At 38.5% G+C, this 15624-nt stretch overlaps 2 protein-coding genes across 4 annotated transcripts in view; one reads left to right on the top strand and one right to left on the bottom strand.

Annotated features, from left to right (window-relative positions):
* CENPP (centromere protein P) overlaps positions 1–15624 on the top strand; it is a 377506-nt gene that overhangs the window by 21112 nt on the left and 340770 nt on the right. The window lies entirely within an intron of this gene.
* The window catches only part of NOL8 (nucleolar protein 8), a 41979-nt gene that overhangs the window by 16535 nt on the left and 9820 nt on the right, over positions 1–15624 (bottom strand). Inside the window, exons 6-10 of the mRNA XM_037157084.2 lie at positions 7801–7869; positions 4274–6094; positions 2544–2654; positions 1927–2046; positions 1556–1646 (exon numbers count right to left, since the gene is read on the bottom strand). Coding sequence (XP_037012979.2) covers positions 1556–1646; positions 1927–2046; positions 2544–2654; positions 4274–6094; positions 7801–7869 — 2212 coding nt within the window. The remainder of the gene's footprint in view (positions 1–1555; positions 1647–1926; positions 2047–2543; positions 2655–4273; positions 6095–7800; positions 7870–15624) is intronic.

The raw sequence follows: 15624 nt of genomic DNA, 5'->3' as shown, positions 1-15624 counted from the left end.
TATAGAACCTTGGGAACAACCTACATCTAGAGACAAGGGAAAATTAGGAGTGAAGGAATTTAAATGGAAGGAAAGGGAAGAGAACATTTTAAGGAGGAATTGTAAACAGTGACAAATGCTACAGGCAGGCTGAAGATGGTGAAGTTGGAGAAAATACCACTACATCTGGTGAACTGGTTATTCTGAGCTTTGGGGAAACCTGTACCAGAAGACCTGTAAGGAGATCAAAGTGGTAGAAGAAAGTAACCTCTATGTGTAGCATCTTTTTTTTAAAGACTTTATTTATTTTTAGAGAAGGGGAAGGGAGGGAGAAAGAGAGGGAGAGAAACATCAGTGTGTGGTTGTCTTTCACACACACCCCACACTGGGGACCTGGCCTACAACCCAGGCATGTGCCCTAGACTGGGAATTGAACCAGCAACCCTTTGATTTGAAGGCTAGAACTCACTCTGCTGAGCCACATTAGCCTCGGCTATGTTTAGCTTCTAAATGTAGGCTATTCCTAATATTCTCTCCGTTCCTGTTTTCAAAATGGGAGGGATTTTGAGTGAGAAGCTCTGAAACATAAGTTGATGTTGGCCCTGGAGAACTTACTCTTTGAACTCTGGTTTCTGGAAATGTACAACACACATAATAATCATCTCAAAGAATTGATATAGTCAAATCAACGACTGTATTAACAAGAACATCAACTGGTTCTTAATTAGATATAATTTATTTTTTCATGTGTAGAACTAAAAAGAAAAGATGGGAGTGGCAACTCAAAAACTGGCAGGGGTGAAGGAATGGCCTTTTGGATCTATGACACCTTTCATTGCAGAAACAGGATCAGAGCTAGAAGAAAACAGAAGGATAAAGCAGCACGTGAGAAGGATGTATGAATAGGGGGATTAAGATGCAGGTTAGATTAACTCAAGAAGAAGAGAAAGAATATAAAGAAACAAGTTCAGAAATGACTGAAGGAAGCAGGGAGCTCACTTAAGGATAAGAGAAAGTTTAGAACGGCTGCTACGAAAAACACAAAAGGAGGTCAAAAAGAGTAGAATTTGGATGCTTCTGATAGCATCATCACTGTTACATACACCCAGATTATGATGAATTTAAGTAGAACAGCACTCAATAGCACATTTCCTTTTAACGAGAGGAACCCAATATACGTAGGAGTGAAGATGAATACTATTTTAGAAAGTCAAGTGTGACTTAACCATCTTCCATCCATGGCCTCACCTGGACCTTCCAATCTACTGCCAGAGAGTAATCCTGCCCCTTGTCTCTTACACCACAGATGAGACAGAGGAAGATGATGCCTCTGGTGGATGCTATGTATTTATTCCTGTCATTTCTGTCAGCTTCAAGTACTTGTGAATTTTGTAAATAAATTAATATGTACAAATGAACTCAAGGAGTACTGAGTAAGCTAAGCATTGTATTATAAGCTTCACGATTCAATGTCTTGGGGTAAAGAGTTTCTCCATGACTTAAGCAAAAGAGCTAGATGACTTCTTAGGGTGTGCCAACTCTGACATCAGCACTATTTGGACAATGAGTCATTTACCTTCCTGTTCCTCTTCACTGTCACTTTCTAGAAATCGGGAGTCCATTCGAAATCTATCATCAGGGCCAAAGTGAGACTGCAAATCCATGAGCTATGAAGACAAAATACACAATTGATAGCCATATTCTCAAGAAATTGCTTCTCAGGAAGACCCTCCAAGTGCACTCCCTGCACCCTGAAATTCCAGTTATTGTTTGTATAACCTCACCCACCCACAAAGCAGTCAGAACAAGTAGTTGAGAATTTACTGTCAAAAAAACTTTTAAATGCAGGAGTGAAGATCAAGGTCTTCCTGAACTTACCTCGATTTAAGGACTATGTTGAAAAATAAGGACATGTTGCAAGTTCTATTATTTTCAAACTTTACTAACCTTCTTTCCAGCTCTACCCTCAAACTGAGGTTTAATTCTGAATCTACTACTGTCATCTTCAGAATCATATTCCTTCTCATCACTGTCAAATAGCTTCCCAGATGCTCTATTCAAGAATTCCTGTTATGCAGATGAAGACAGAAGCATTTATTAAAAACCGAGGCAATCAGTGTTTTTATTATGTAATCTTGCCTCTCACATTTAAGAACCCACAACCCAGATGCATCTCCCAGGAAAGGGCAAATGGTGGTTAGAATGGAAACTCTTGACTCAGTGTTACTTGGTCTTTCGGGCCACTAGTGCAGAGATGCCTGGTGCAGCCTGGCCTGAGGGGGTGTGAGGAAAAAGGGGAGAGCTGTTATATGAGTGAACAGTTTCAACAGGATTTCACTAATATTGATGTCACTGTGTAGATGACATGAAGGCGAGGCTCATGTGAGAATCTCCAAGGTCCCTGCAGTCTGTATGTGGTGGACTGGGGGGGCTTGAGTTTCACTGTGGCTCCCAGTGGATTTTATACTGAGCCTGGCATTATATGGAGGTCTTGGTATGCAAATGACAGAAATGGATCTGCAGAAATAGAGGAATACCCACACAAGACACCCTGAACTTCTTACTTTTGCTGGTTTCTCTATCAGACAGCTTTGCTCCCAAGTGGACATCTCTGTCTCACTTCCACTGTCAGAACCAAAGATGATGTGCGTTGGCTTGTCCTCTGGATGATCGTCCTAGAGCAGTCATCAAAGGCATCACATCTTAAGACAACCCCTTGTCTCCATTCCTTCTCTAGTCTACTTCCCATTCTTTTTTATCTAGTGAACACCATTAATCACTTATTTTCCCAAGACAGTAACTTATGAGTTCTCTTTCTCTCCATATCCAGTTGATCACCTAGTCCCACCAACTGGACTTTCTTGATCTTTTAAATCTTTTCCCACTGTTAGTGCCTTGGCTCACAACTTCCCAAAAGCTGTCCCTGGTTCCAGATTTGTCTCATTCAATTTGTTGTTCATCATGGCCTAAACGGAATTTGGCACACTTTTTCTGTAAAGAGCCAGAGAGTAACTATTTTAGGCTTTGTGGTCTCCATCCTATAATTCCTTATTTTATCTATCTATCTATCTATCTATCTATCTATCTATCTATCTATCTATCTTTAGAGGGGAAGGGAAGAAGAGAGGAAGAGATATATCAATGTATGGTTGCCTCTCATGTGTCCCCTGATAGGAACCTGCAACCCAGGCGTGTGCCCCGACTGAGAATCGAACCACAATCCTTTGATTCGCAGGCCCACGCTCGATCCACTGAGCTACACCAGCCAGGGCCTATAATTCCTTTTTAAAAAAATGCCTTAAAAATGTAAAAAACATTCTTAACTTCGAGGCTCTACCAACATAGACTATGGGCTACATGGCCTGTGAGCTGCAGTTTGTCAACTCCTGTTCTAATATATACACAACTGATCTTCATTCCTTTGCTTAAAGTTCTTCAGTTTTTTCACAGCCTTAAGAATAAAGCCCAGCCTCCGTAGCCTCGTCACAACCCGTATTTATTTCTCTAGACTCATTTCTTCCACCTCATACTCTATACATTTCAGTCATACTGACTGCAGATGTTCCCTTATGTATAACTTGCTCCCTCTTCAGAAATACCTTTCTTTTCCCTTGCTACTCTTTCACCTCTGCCTAACCAGTTTATACTGATCTTCTTACTAGACTCGGTTCAGGCTGAAGAAACCCCCTACCCACCATCATCTGGACCAACTTGGTGCCTCCTAGGCACTTCCAGAACATACAGGCACACTTCTCACTTAGTCTGTGGAACTCAACTGCCCTCTGCTCACCACACTATGAGCTAATGACCACCCGAGACAGGGACCATGATTCTTGAACTCTTCTATAAATGTAATACTTACAGTGAAGACCTAAAACTTCATAGGGACTTAACAGTTGTTAAAGAATAAAGGCTCATTATAGTAAATCTTGGCAAGTTATAAATTACTTGGAAGGTGATTTACATCCCAAGTAACTGGGAAGTAAATTACTTGGGAAGTAATTTCAGACATATCAGGACACATAACTATACCAGTTCTATTTTCTAAAATAGAGTGAACCATGAAAAAAACTAGAAAAAAACAAATAAAAAATGTTTTCCTAATAGTTTAATCTCACTTCTGTCAAGATATATTAAAAATATATGGTGATAAAAATTTCTAACTCATGGACATAAAACATGAAACTGCTGGGTGCTAACATACTGACCTCTTAAGGGGCATAACTACCTTCATGGAAAGCAAAGGATACAATTTTAGAGTTCTTGTTAAACCAGAAACTGAAAATATACTCACCAAATTTGCCAGGGCATTATGAACCAGCTTCTTTTGTAATTCTTTTGCTTTCTTCCTTGCCTCTAAGGCTGCCAAACGTTTCTGATTATCTTCAGCTTGCTTGTCCTTAGCATTAATGTCTGATGAACCCCCAATAGAAAGTGGGAAGTCAGTTTCACTTCCCTGAGTGTCCATCCTGGAGGAAACCTCTGGAGATTTCTCAAGGACCACATGGCTGCTCTGGTCAGGCCCCTTTTCAGATCCCTCTCCTGTTGTTGTGGGCCTGTGGCAACAGTCTTCCTCAAAGCCTCTCCTGGGAGTCTCTGCACCAAGACTTGCAGATTTCTTATCTTTTAATGTCAACAGACTACAACTAGGAATTATACTTCCCTTATCTAAACTGCTGGGGGACACCACTTTGTAATTTTGGCTCTTAAAAATGAACTGTCTCTTTTGAGGCTGAATATGGTTTGGATCATCTGCTTTCTTTGCACATTGAAAAGGAGTTAGTTTTCCCAATGGGATATTTTCCAGGGACATGCTAATGGGATCCTGAAGTTTCGAGGAAGTTTGATTTTTATTAATATTGCCAGAGGCAACATTCTCTTTCATAGATTTTTTCACCAATTCCTTCCCATAGAGACAACCTGTTCCCTTGAATGGCTGGAATTTTAGCTTTAAGTTGTTTTCATTTGATTTCTGTTTTCCAGGGGCATTCTCTTCTCCTTCTAAAAGGGAAGCCACAATCGCTTCAGGATAAATACAGTGTTTACTTCTATGGAGGCTACCAGAAGTCCTGTGGCTTTCAGAGGCTCTGTCAGACTTGGAGCTGGTTTCCCAGCCCTCACTCTTAGTATCTTCTTTTGAAGCCTTCAGGTCACTGCCAGCCAACTGTCCCAAGTCAGCTAAAGTAAAAGTCACATGGAGAGAGTTTTTCATCATGGTGTTATACTCATCTTCCTCAAAGTTCACTGATTCTGACACAGAATCAGCATCCTCACTGCTAATGGACTTGGACAGAGATTTACAACTAAGATGTTTAACTCTGTTGTTGATAGCTAGTTCTACGTTGTTTTCTCTTTTTTGTACTTTAATATAATGATCAGAAAGCTCACAGTTTTTTTTATCTTTCAAAGAAGTTTTCTTATACATAGACTTTTCCATTTGTGAAAATTCCATATTATTTTTGATTTTACCGACTTTTTTTTTTATTGCAACATCATCTGTATCTCCTGAATCATAGTCACAATTATTACCCACAACATTATCTTCACTATCAAGGCAAGAAACATTATTTTTGATGACTAAATCTGTTAAAGACCGTTTGTGAACATCTGATTTGAAATCATTTCTTACAACTTCAAAGGGATCATTTTCAGATTCATTTACTGAGGAACATGAAGTTCTCCCAAAGTTTTCTTCTCTTGCAATCATTAGTCTTAATCCACCTTCAAATTTGATACCATCATTAGATAAGCTATTTTTGTTTCTTTTAAGTTTTTGACTATCAGAATCAGGTACACGGTGTGATTTAGGAGTAATGGGATCACTGTGTATTTCTTGAGCAGTCTGTTGCAGTATTAAGTGTGGATTCTTCATTATTACTCTACAGTGTCTTGATCTCATAGCCAGAGATGCAGAGGGGCTCTCATCCTTCTGCACTTTTATTATCTTGTTGGGAGGGCAGTGAAAATCAGAAAATTTCCCTTGTCGTTTCTTACTCGTAGGATTATTCCCTCCTTCCAACTCCCAAGTGAGACTGGATATAGGAATGGCATTTGTGAAATCCTCCCCTATTTTTTTTAAGTTGTGGCAGTATTTTGATGGATCATACTTTATAATGTTTCCAAAAGTCAAGGAACAAAACAGAGGCTCTAGGTTTTAGGAAAACTTGTCAATCTGGTGGAACAAAAGGAATACTTTTTCATCTTACTCTCAGTTTCCTATCCCAACAAAATGAGGACTTCACTAGGTGACTTTATGTTCTCTGGAATTAAACATTTTATCTAGAGTTAAAACAAAGCATCATCACTAATAACTGGAAAAAATTACTTGGGAGGTAAAATTAAACACCATCACTATTAATCAGCAGAATATCTACTTGAATGTAGACATTATAGCAAACTAATTCAGATTATATTCTAGATGCAGAGACCCCAAAACTGTTCTCTGTAAATTTGAGAAATTTACCCACTGAGCTGTTGCCATAAAGCAAAGTATAGAGGGGCACCCAAAGGGACACAGCTAGACACTGCATGACCTTGGGTCTCAACTTTTGCAGGGTATTTCTGCCTTCTTCATACTGGCTTGTCCTAGCTCTGATTCTCCTCCATCAATAACATCCATTTTACATCTACTCACTCTCTGTGGAGTGTTTTATAAGTTTTTATTAGAAAGGTAATAATTCTTTATTAGAACATGTTTTTGTTGCTAATGTTATCCAGAAAGATTCTAGTTAATGTCAATGTGCTATGATGACTGTTGACATTTGCTGATTTCTTAAAACATATGAACAGGCAATAATAAATTGCTTTAAGTTATCACTCTGAAAAAGTGTCCATGGTCTCTCAGCTTCCCACTTTCTTTCAATATTCCCTTCTTTGCTCTTAGTGGCTGCCATTGGTAGGAAGCCAGAAGGCAAAGAGAAAGAAAAGAGTCACTATTTCCCTGATTTTTGTGCCATTGGCAGGGAGGAAAACAGCAGTAGCTGTGGCTTCAGTGACCTCAGTGGCACATTAGCCATAAGCACTGAGGGCACACCTTTCTCCTTCTTTAACTCCAGAAGGTAGCTGTTTGCTTGGGTTACTGATCTCTGGGCAGCCTGATATTCAGCTTGCAGATCCTCCAGGATATTTAAAACACACTGGATATATTACATCCTCTCTGTTTGAAATAGGTGGAATTGCTTCTGCTTCCCTGACACATACTATAAAAGCTAAAGAATACACAAGTTATACCGTCTGCCCAGAAGTTCATAACATTAGCAATTTGAGGTCTTAAAACAATCTGACTGCATTTCCTCAAGGGAACAGGCATCTGCATTTGCTGATTCTGGGTTCTATACTATTTCTCTATCCACCATTCTCATACTTGTCTACATATTTTAATTTACTATTTTCCTCTCTCCTGTACTCTTTCCTATTATTTTTCTAGTAATATGAAACCTACTCCACTATCTCTGAAGCTTTATTTAACAACAACCCTATGTTCCTTTGCCCTATTTTACCTTTTTTCACATGCCTTTGAACCCATGCCAAAGAGAGGAAGAGTTTATAAATTAGTACCTGAAAAGGCTTCTTTGACAATCACCATTTATATCACATAGTTGTATAAAAACTCATTACATTCTCTAATTGTTCTTAATTGTTTTATTCTTTTAGGTAGTAAGGTCTCACCTTGGCTAGAAGTTCGGAACAAAAACCCCCTAAATACACATTTAGAGATTTCCTGACAGGCAGAAAAATTCTAAACGTAGGATATAAACTTTTACAATTAGCCAAAACTGTACTAAATAATAATTACTCTGAAAACCCAATTGCAAAGGATATTTTACGTTTATGCTGATTCTTTAGGTGAAGAATGGGTAAGACTCTTCCAAATTTACTCACAACCCAATTCTAAAAAAAAAAAAAAAAAAAAGTATTTACTATATATGTTACAAATGAAAAAGATTAACCACTTTTTATAAATACAACTTTAAAAAATTGAACTCACAATCAGTCATGATTACTGTTGGCTTTTAGTTTTCTGATAACAAAACATGAGTTCTCAAAAAAACATATGAAGAAAAAGAAAGAAGGAAAATTGGGGTAACTATCGATCTCATATAAACCATGTAGGATGCTTCACAAAAAACACCAGTTGTTAATGACACCAGCAGCATGGCAGCATGAGAAGACCTCCCCTTAAAGTTATAACAAGTTGGACAGCCACAATTCAACAAAGGACTTAAGACACAAACACCTCAGAGGGATCTATGCATTGAGACATCTGAAGGTAGGCACATCAGAATGAGCAGGGGAAGAGGGAAGAGGGGTTGGGGACAGAGACAGAAGTGGCAGATGCAGTCTGGTGCTCATTGTGGACAAAACGGACACAACAGCAAGGAAGGGGTAGGTTTCCACTGTGACACCACAAGTGGAAAGAATAGAGGGGCAGAGGCAGTGATTGGCTCTGGGTAGCAGGTACACACTGAGGCTGTGCCCAGGGTCACAGCAGAGAAGCAGTGCAAAGGGTTGTAGCATTCCACAAGCTGCTAACAACCAGAAAAAGAAAGCAGCAGTCATGGGAATCCCTCCCCAACAATCCCGTGGCCTGCCCAGCATTAAAACCCCCCATGAACTTGGCAGATCATGAAAAGGCAAAAGCAATTTTCAAAAACTAAAAGGTCTGTATACATTATAACCTAACCCAATGGAAAGAAAAGTCTGAGACATGTGAAGCCTCTTCTGTTCACCCACCCCTCACCCATCTATCATGGCAGAGCCTGGTATAGGCTGAGACAGCAGATATAGCAGTGCAGCTGACGGCTTATGATTGCAGGAGAGTGGCACTGAAAGGCACAGACCAGCAGAGCTACAGACTGCTATATATCACCATGGGAGTGGTGTCCTGAGACTGAGGAGACTGGGTTGTAAAAAGGATGCCTACCTCCTTGTAGGATATGGGGTGATTTCCCTAACTGAGGGGCCACCAAGCCACAGAGATCAAGAAAGTCCCAGTAGTACAGGTAAGAGACTTGTGTTTCAAAAGTCTCTTGTGCTTCGGCACAACCTACTGGTAAAGAAAAAAAAACCCTTCACTCACCAACATGCGAAACCAGTGATTTTTCAACTACTGTGCTGCAAGAATTTTAAAAACATGCAATACTTGACTATTTAGTCAGAGGCCCTGACCTCTTTTCCCATAGACTGTCAAAAAAATAAATAAATAACAGTAAAACAACAACAGCTGTCCCACATGAATGCCCCAAAGTTTCATCTTATTGGGCATTGTTGCAATAATAAAGTTACATTATATTGGTTAATTCTTGGTACTAGATATCCTTATCTTCAAGTATAGGCACCTGATTTTCTTTTTAAGATTTTCTTTATTTATTTTTAGACAGATGGAGAAACACTCAGTTGCCTCTTGCACATCCCCAACTGGCCACCTGGCCTTCAACCCAGGCATGTGCCCTGACCGGATATAGAACCAGAGATGTTTTGGTTTTGCAGGCTCCTGCTCAGCCCACTGAGCCACATGATCCAGGGTGGCACCAGATTTTTTTTTTTAATCTTCACCTGAGGATATGTTTTTATTGATTTTAGAGAGAAAGTAAGGAGGAGAGAGAGGAAAAGAAACATCGACGGGTTGCCTCTCATACTTGTTCTGACTGGGGATCAACCCGAAAGCTAGGTGTGTGCACTGACCAGGAATTGAATCTGCAACTTTTTTGGTGCACAAGACAATACTCCAACCAACTGAGAAACCCAGCCAAGGCCAGGCACGTGATTTAAAAAGTCACATTGGAGCAAAAACTGTAGGTAATTACCATTATTTTTGTTGTAAACCAAAATCATACATATTTTTTTCCTCAAATCAGCAAAAAATGTATTTTTTGGTGTGCCAGAGAATTTAAGTAATTATTTATGTGTGCCATGACACAGAAATGGTTACAAGCCACTGTGCTGAACAATAAAGAGTCAATACTTAAAAAAGAGAGGGATTAAATTTCCACAAATGTTCAGGAAGAGAAATAATGCATCATGCAAAATGAATAACCAAGGAGATAAGAAAATTCAGAAAGAAAATGAAAAATATATAGAAAATATACTTAAAGACAAGGAAGACAGTGATTAAAATGACAGAATTCAAGGTTACAGTACTGAAAAAATTCAACAAGATACAAGAAATTTCAAAAAATTAGTTCGACAAGTTCAGGAATAGAAATCAATGAACAAAGTGAGTACTTTACTAAAAAATTGAAACTTTCAATGAAAACCAAACAAATTCTGGCTGAAGAGTTCAATAAAAGAGATGAAGAATGAATTAGTAACACTGAAGATAGAGATCTAGAAATGACTCAGGTGGAAGAAGAGATTGAACAGTAAAAAAATTTAAAGATTTACCCTGGCTGGTGTGGCTCAGTGGATTGAGTGTCAGCCTGCAAACCAAAGGGTCACCAGTTTGATTCCAGGTCAGGGCACATGACTGGGTTGCAGGCCAGATCCCCATTAGGGAGTGTGTGACAGGCAACTACACATTGATGTTTCTCTCCCTCTCTTTCTCCCTCCCTTCCCCTTTTCCTAAAAATAAATAAAATCTTAAAAAGATTTAAAGAACTCCACAAAAAAATCTAATTCCATTAGAGAGAGCAATGTAAGAACAATGGACAGACCAGAAGAAAGGGAAAAGGAAACAATCAGCTTATTCAAAAGAAAAACCAACAAGAACTTCCTATACCTATGGGAAAAACTGGACATTCAATCTAAGAAGCTTACACACCACCTAACTTTCTGAAACCAAAAAGGCCTTCTTGAATGCACATGACGGCAGACAAAAATTTGTTAAAAAAGAAACAAAGCTTAAGGTTGCCAGGGTAAAGATACTAAGTCTTTATGAAATAAACTCTATTAGGTTATCATCTAATTTTTCAGCAAAAACTCTATAAACTTGGAGAGAGTGGTATCTAATATTCAAAATATGTAAAGAGAAACATCACTATGCAAGATTAATATATCTAGCAAAGTTATCCTTTACATATAAAAAAGAAATAGGCATTCTTCCAGACAAACAGAAGCTGAAGGAATTTCCCATAAGACCAGCATTACAAGAAATGGTGAAAGGTGCTCTTCTACCCGAAACAAAGACAAATAAAACTGAGTAAGATGATTAACAGAGAGAAGCAAAACATTTCAATTCTTGTTCAGAATAGGGTATTAAACATTTAAATGTCAGAAAAGTTAAAGGAGGTAAAATCATGTAAAAATAAATAAGATAAATAGGTACCGAAATGGGAAATGGACACACAGCATAAAAGATAATCTGTGACAAAAGAAACATAAGAGGGGATGGGGGAAGGACTGATCTTGCACAGGTAAACTGAGATGAGGTACAATCACAGAAAAAAAAAAAACTGTTGTATAATCAAACTTTTTCTTTTGTATAACCTAATAGTAACCACCCCAAAACAAAAATCTACAACTGAGACAAATAACATAAGAAAAAGGAAACAGCCTTGACTGGTGTACCTCAGTTGGTTGGAGTGTCATCCCATATACCAAAAGGCTGGGGATTCAATCTCAGGTTGGGGCGTATATGGGACGCAACCAACTGATGTTTCTGTTTCTTTCTCTCTTTCCCCCAAACTCCCCCTCTCTCTCTAAAATCAATAAACATTTTTAAAATAAGAAAACAAAGGAAAAAATCATAAAATACCATCAAACTAAAATAACAGACAGAAACACAAGGGAGAAAATTAGCAAAGACAAAAAAAACAACCCCACAAAAAAACCCAAAAGAGAAAATGGCCATTGCTACCTTTAAGAGACATACCTCAGCTACAAAGACAAAGATGGTGAAGAGGTAAAATATGATATTCCAAGCAAGTTGCATACCCAGAAGAGTTGGTGTAGCCATACTTAAAACAGACAAAATAGACTTCAAAATTAAAAAAGGTAACAAGAGACAATGAGAGACATTTTATAATGATAAAAGAGGCAATACATCAAGAAGACATAACACCGGGACTTCTGGCCAAGATGGAGACGTAGGTAGACACACTGCGACTCCTTGCACAACCAAAATAAGGACAATAACAATTTAGAAACAAAATAACAACCAGAACTGACAGAAAATCGAATTGTATGGAAGTCCAACAACCAAGGAGTTAAAATAGACACATTCATCCAGACTGGTAGGAGAGACAGGGTCGGGTGGCCAGGTGGAGAGGGATCGAGGCAAAAAAAAGTGGTGGTACTGGGTGCACAAAGCAACAGCTGACAAACCCCTGGTATGCAAGACGGCAATATGTGGACCCTGGGCGAGCAGGCAGCAGTTGGCAGACCCCGGGCAAGGGGTGGCAACGAGAAGACCCAGTGAGGCTGCGATTGTGAAGGGGGGAATGGTGCCAGGTGGCTGGCTGCAAACACCATTGTTCCCTCTAGAACCCACCCCCACATACAGCATCACAACCCAGTAACTGGGTTGCCCCACCCTGGTGAACACCTAAGGCTCTGCTCCTCATACATAACAGGCGGGACAAGACCAAAAAATAAAAAATGGCCCAAATGGAAGAATAGATCAAAGCTCCACAGCAAATACAACTAAGTGACCAAGAGACAGCCAACCTCTCAGATGCACAGTTCAAAGCACTGGTGATCAGGATGCTCACAGAATTGGTTGAATTTTGTCACAAATTAGATGAAAAAACAAAGGTTATGCTAAGTGAAATAAAGGGCAATGTACAAGGAACCAATAGTGATGGGAAGGAAACTGGGACTCGAATCAATGGAGGGGAACAGAAAAAAGAAAGAAACAAACAGAAAAGAATGAAGAAACAAGAATTCAAAAAAATGAGGAGAGGCTTAGGAACCTCCAGGACATCTTTAAATGTTCCAACATCTGAATTATAAGGATACCAGAAGGGGAAGGGGAAGAGCAACAAGCGGAAAACTTATTTGAACAAATAATAAAAGAGAACTTCCCCAATTTGGCAAAAGAAATAGACTTCCAGGAAGTCCAGGAAGCTCAGAGAGTCCCAAAGAAGTTGGACTAGAGGAGAAATACACCAAGGCACATCATAATTACATTACCCAAGAATAAAATGGAGGTGAGAATTCTAGAAGCAGCAAGAGTTAAGGAAACAGTTACCTACGAAGGAGTTCCCGTCAGACTGTCAGCTGATTTCTCAAAAGACCTTACAGGCAAAAAGGAGCTGGAAAGAAGTATTCCAAGTCATGAAATCCAAAGACCTATATCCAAGACTGCTCTATCCAGCAAAGCTTTCATATGTAATGGAAGGGCAGGTCAAGTGCCTCTTAGATAAAGTCAAGTTCAAGGAGTTCATCATCACCAAGCCCTTATTATATGAAATGTTAAAGGGACTTATCGAAGAAAAAGAAGATAAAAAACATGTACAGTAAAATGACAGCAAACTCGCAATTATTAACAACCACATCTAAAACAAAAGCAAACTAACCAGACAGCTAGATCAGGAGCAGAGCCACAGAAATGGAGATCACATGGAGGGTTAGCAACAGGGGAGTGGGAGGAGGAGAGACGGGGGAAAAGGTACACAGAAGAAGTAGCATAGATGGCAGTTAGAAAATAGACAGGGGGAAGGCAAGAATAGCATGGGAAATGTAGAAGCCAAAGAAATTACGACACATGGACATGAACTAAAGGGGAGCAATGTGGGTGGGAGAGGGTGTGCAGGATGGAGGGGAATGAAGGAGGGGAAATGGGTCAATTGTAATAGCATAATCAATAAAATATATTTAAGAAAAAGACATTACACCAATATGCTGCATTTTACCATGTATAATGTGCTCTGGTGTATAATGTAAACCCACGTTTTTGTACACATTACCCACAGGAACTAATATACCAATTACTATACCCATGGTATATAATCATTCTACCTATGTATAATACACATCTTTATTCCCTCAACAATTTGGGCAGAAAAATGCACATTTTACATAGCAAAATATAGTATATGCATCCAACCTAGGAGCACCTAAATATATAAAGCAATTAACAGAAAGGGAGAAACTGACAAAAATACTAGTAGGGAATAGAAATATGTATTGACAGTAATACAGAGACCATCTAAACAAAAATATTAATAATGAGCCCTGGCTGGTGGATCAAGCATGCGCCTGCGAACCAAAACACTGTCAATTTGAGTCCCAGTCAGGGCACATGTCTGGGTTACCAACCAAGTCCCTAGTAGGGGATGCTCAAGAAGCAACCACACATTGATGTTTGTATCCCTTTCTCCTTCCTTTCCCCTCTCTCTAAAAATAAATAAAGAAAATCTTTAAAATGAAATAAAACAATAATGGGAACAACTATAATAGCATAAACAGTAACAAAAAATCAACAAGGAAGTATCAGTCTTAAATGAAACATTAGACCAAATAGACATTATCAGTATTTATAGAGCTTCCATATCAAATACCAGATAACACATTCTTCTCTACAGCATATGGAATATTCAAGGATTGTCCGTATGTTGGTGTACAGAACTAGCCTTAAAAAATATAATAAAATTAAAATCACATTCAGCATATTCACTGACCACAATGCTTTGAAATTATAAATCAACTGGAAAAATCTTGAAAAACTACAAACGTGAAGATTAAACAGCATGCTACTAAACAACAGCGGAGTCAAAGAAAAAGATAAATTCAGGGATCAAATGATACATAGAAATAAATGAAAATGACAATACAACATATCAAAATTTGGGGGATGCAGCAAAAGTACTAATAACAGGTAAACTTATAAGCCCACCTCAATAAATAAGAAAAATCTAGCCCTGGATGGTGTAGTTCAGTGGATTGAGCACGGGCCTGCGAACCAGAAAATCGTGGTTCGATTCCCGGTCAGGGCACATTCCTGGGTTGCAGGCCAGTTCCTTGCAGGCCAATTCCCAGCAGGGGATACACGAAAGGCAACCATACACTGATGTTTCTCTCCCTCTCTCCTTGCCTTCCCCTCTAAAGATAAATAAATAAAATCTTTAAAAATAAATAAATAAATAAATAAGAAAAATCTCAGATAAACAACCTAACATTCCTCCTTAAGGAAACAGAAAAAAAAGAGAACAAAACCTAAAGTCAGCAGAACAAAAGAAATTATAAAAATTAATGCAGAATTTAAAAAATACAGAAAAAGAACAATAGAAAAAATAATGCAAAAAAGAGCTAGTTCTTTAAAAAGAATATATAGTATATGTATATATACAATATATATTTGAGAAGACTCAAAATGAGAAATGAAAACTGAGAAGGTACACTGGACACCAAGAAGTACAATACATTATAGGTTATACACCATCACATACAATAACCTAGAAGAAATGGAATATTTCTTAAAAATAAATATAACCTTCCTAAACTGATGAAGGAGGACTGGAAAATTTAAATAGACCAATCAACATTAAGAAAATTGAAAGTCACCAAAAACCTCCCCCAAAATAAAAGTCCAGGACCAGATGTCTTCACTAGTGAATTCTACCATTCAAAGAAGATTTAATACCTATCTTTTTCAAACTCTTTCAAAATATTGAGGAAGAAGCAACACTTCCAAACACATTTCATGAGGCCATCATAACCCTGATGCCAAATCTTGGCACTGATAACACACACACAAAAATTACAGAC

The sequence above is a fragment of the Artibeus jamaicensis genome, unplaced genomic scaffold (assembly GCF_021234435.1).
Source record: "Artibeus jamaicensis isolate MK-2021 breed Jamaican fruit bat unplaced genomic scaffold, CSHL_Jam_final contig_288, whole genome shotgun sequence".
NCBI lineage: Eukaryota > Metazoa > Chordata > Mammalia > Chiroptera > Phyllostomidae > Artibeus > Artibeus jamaicensis.
This window is presented reverse-complemented; position numbering and strand designations above follow the sequence as displayed.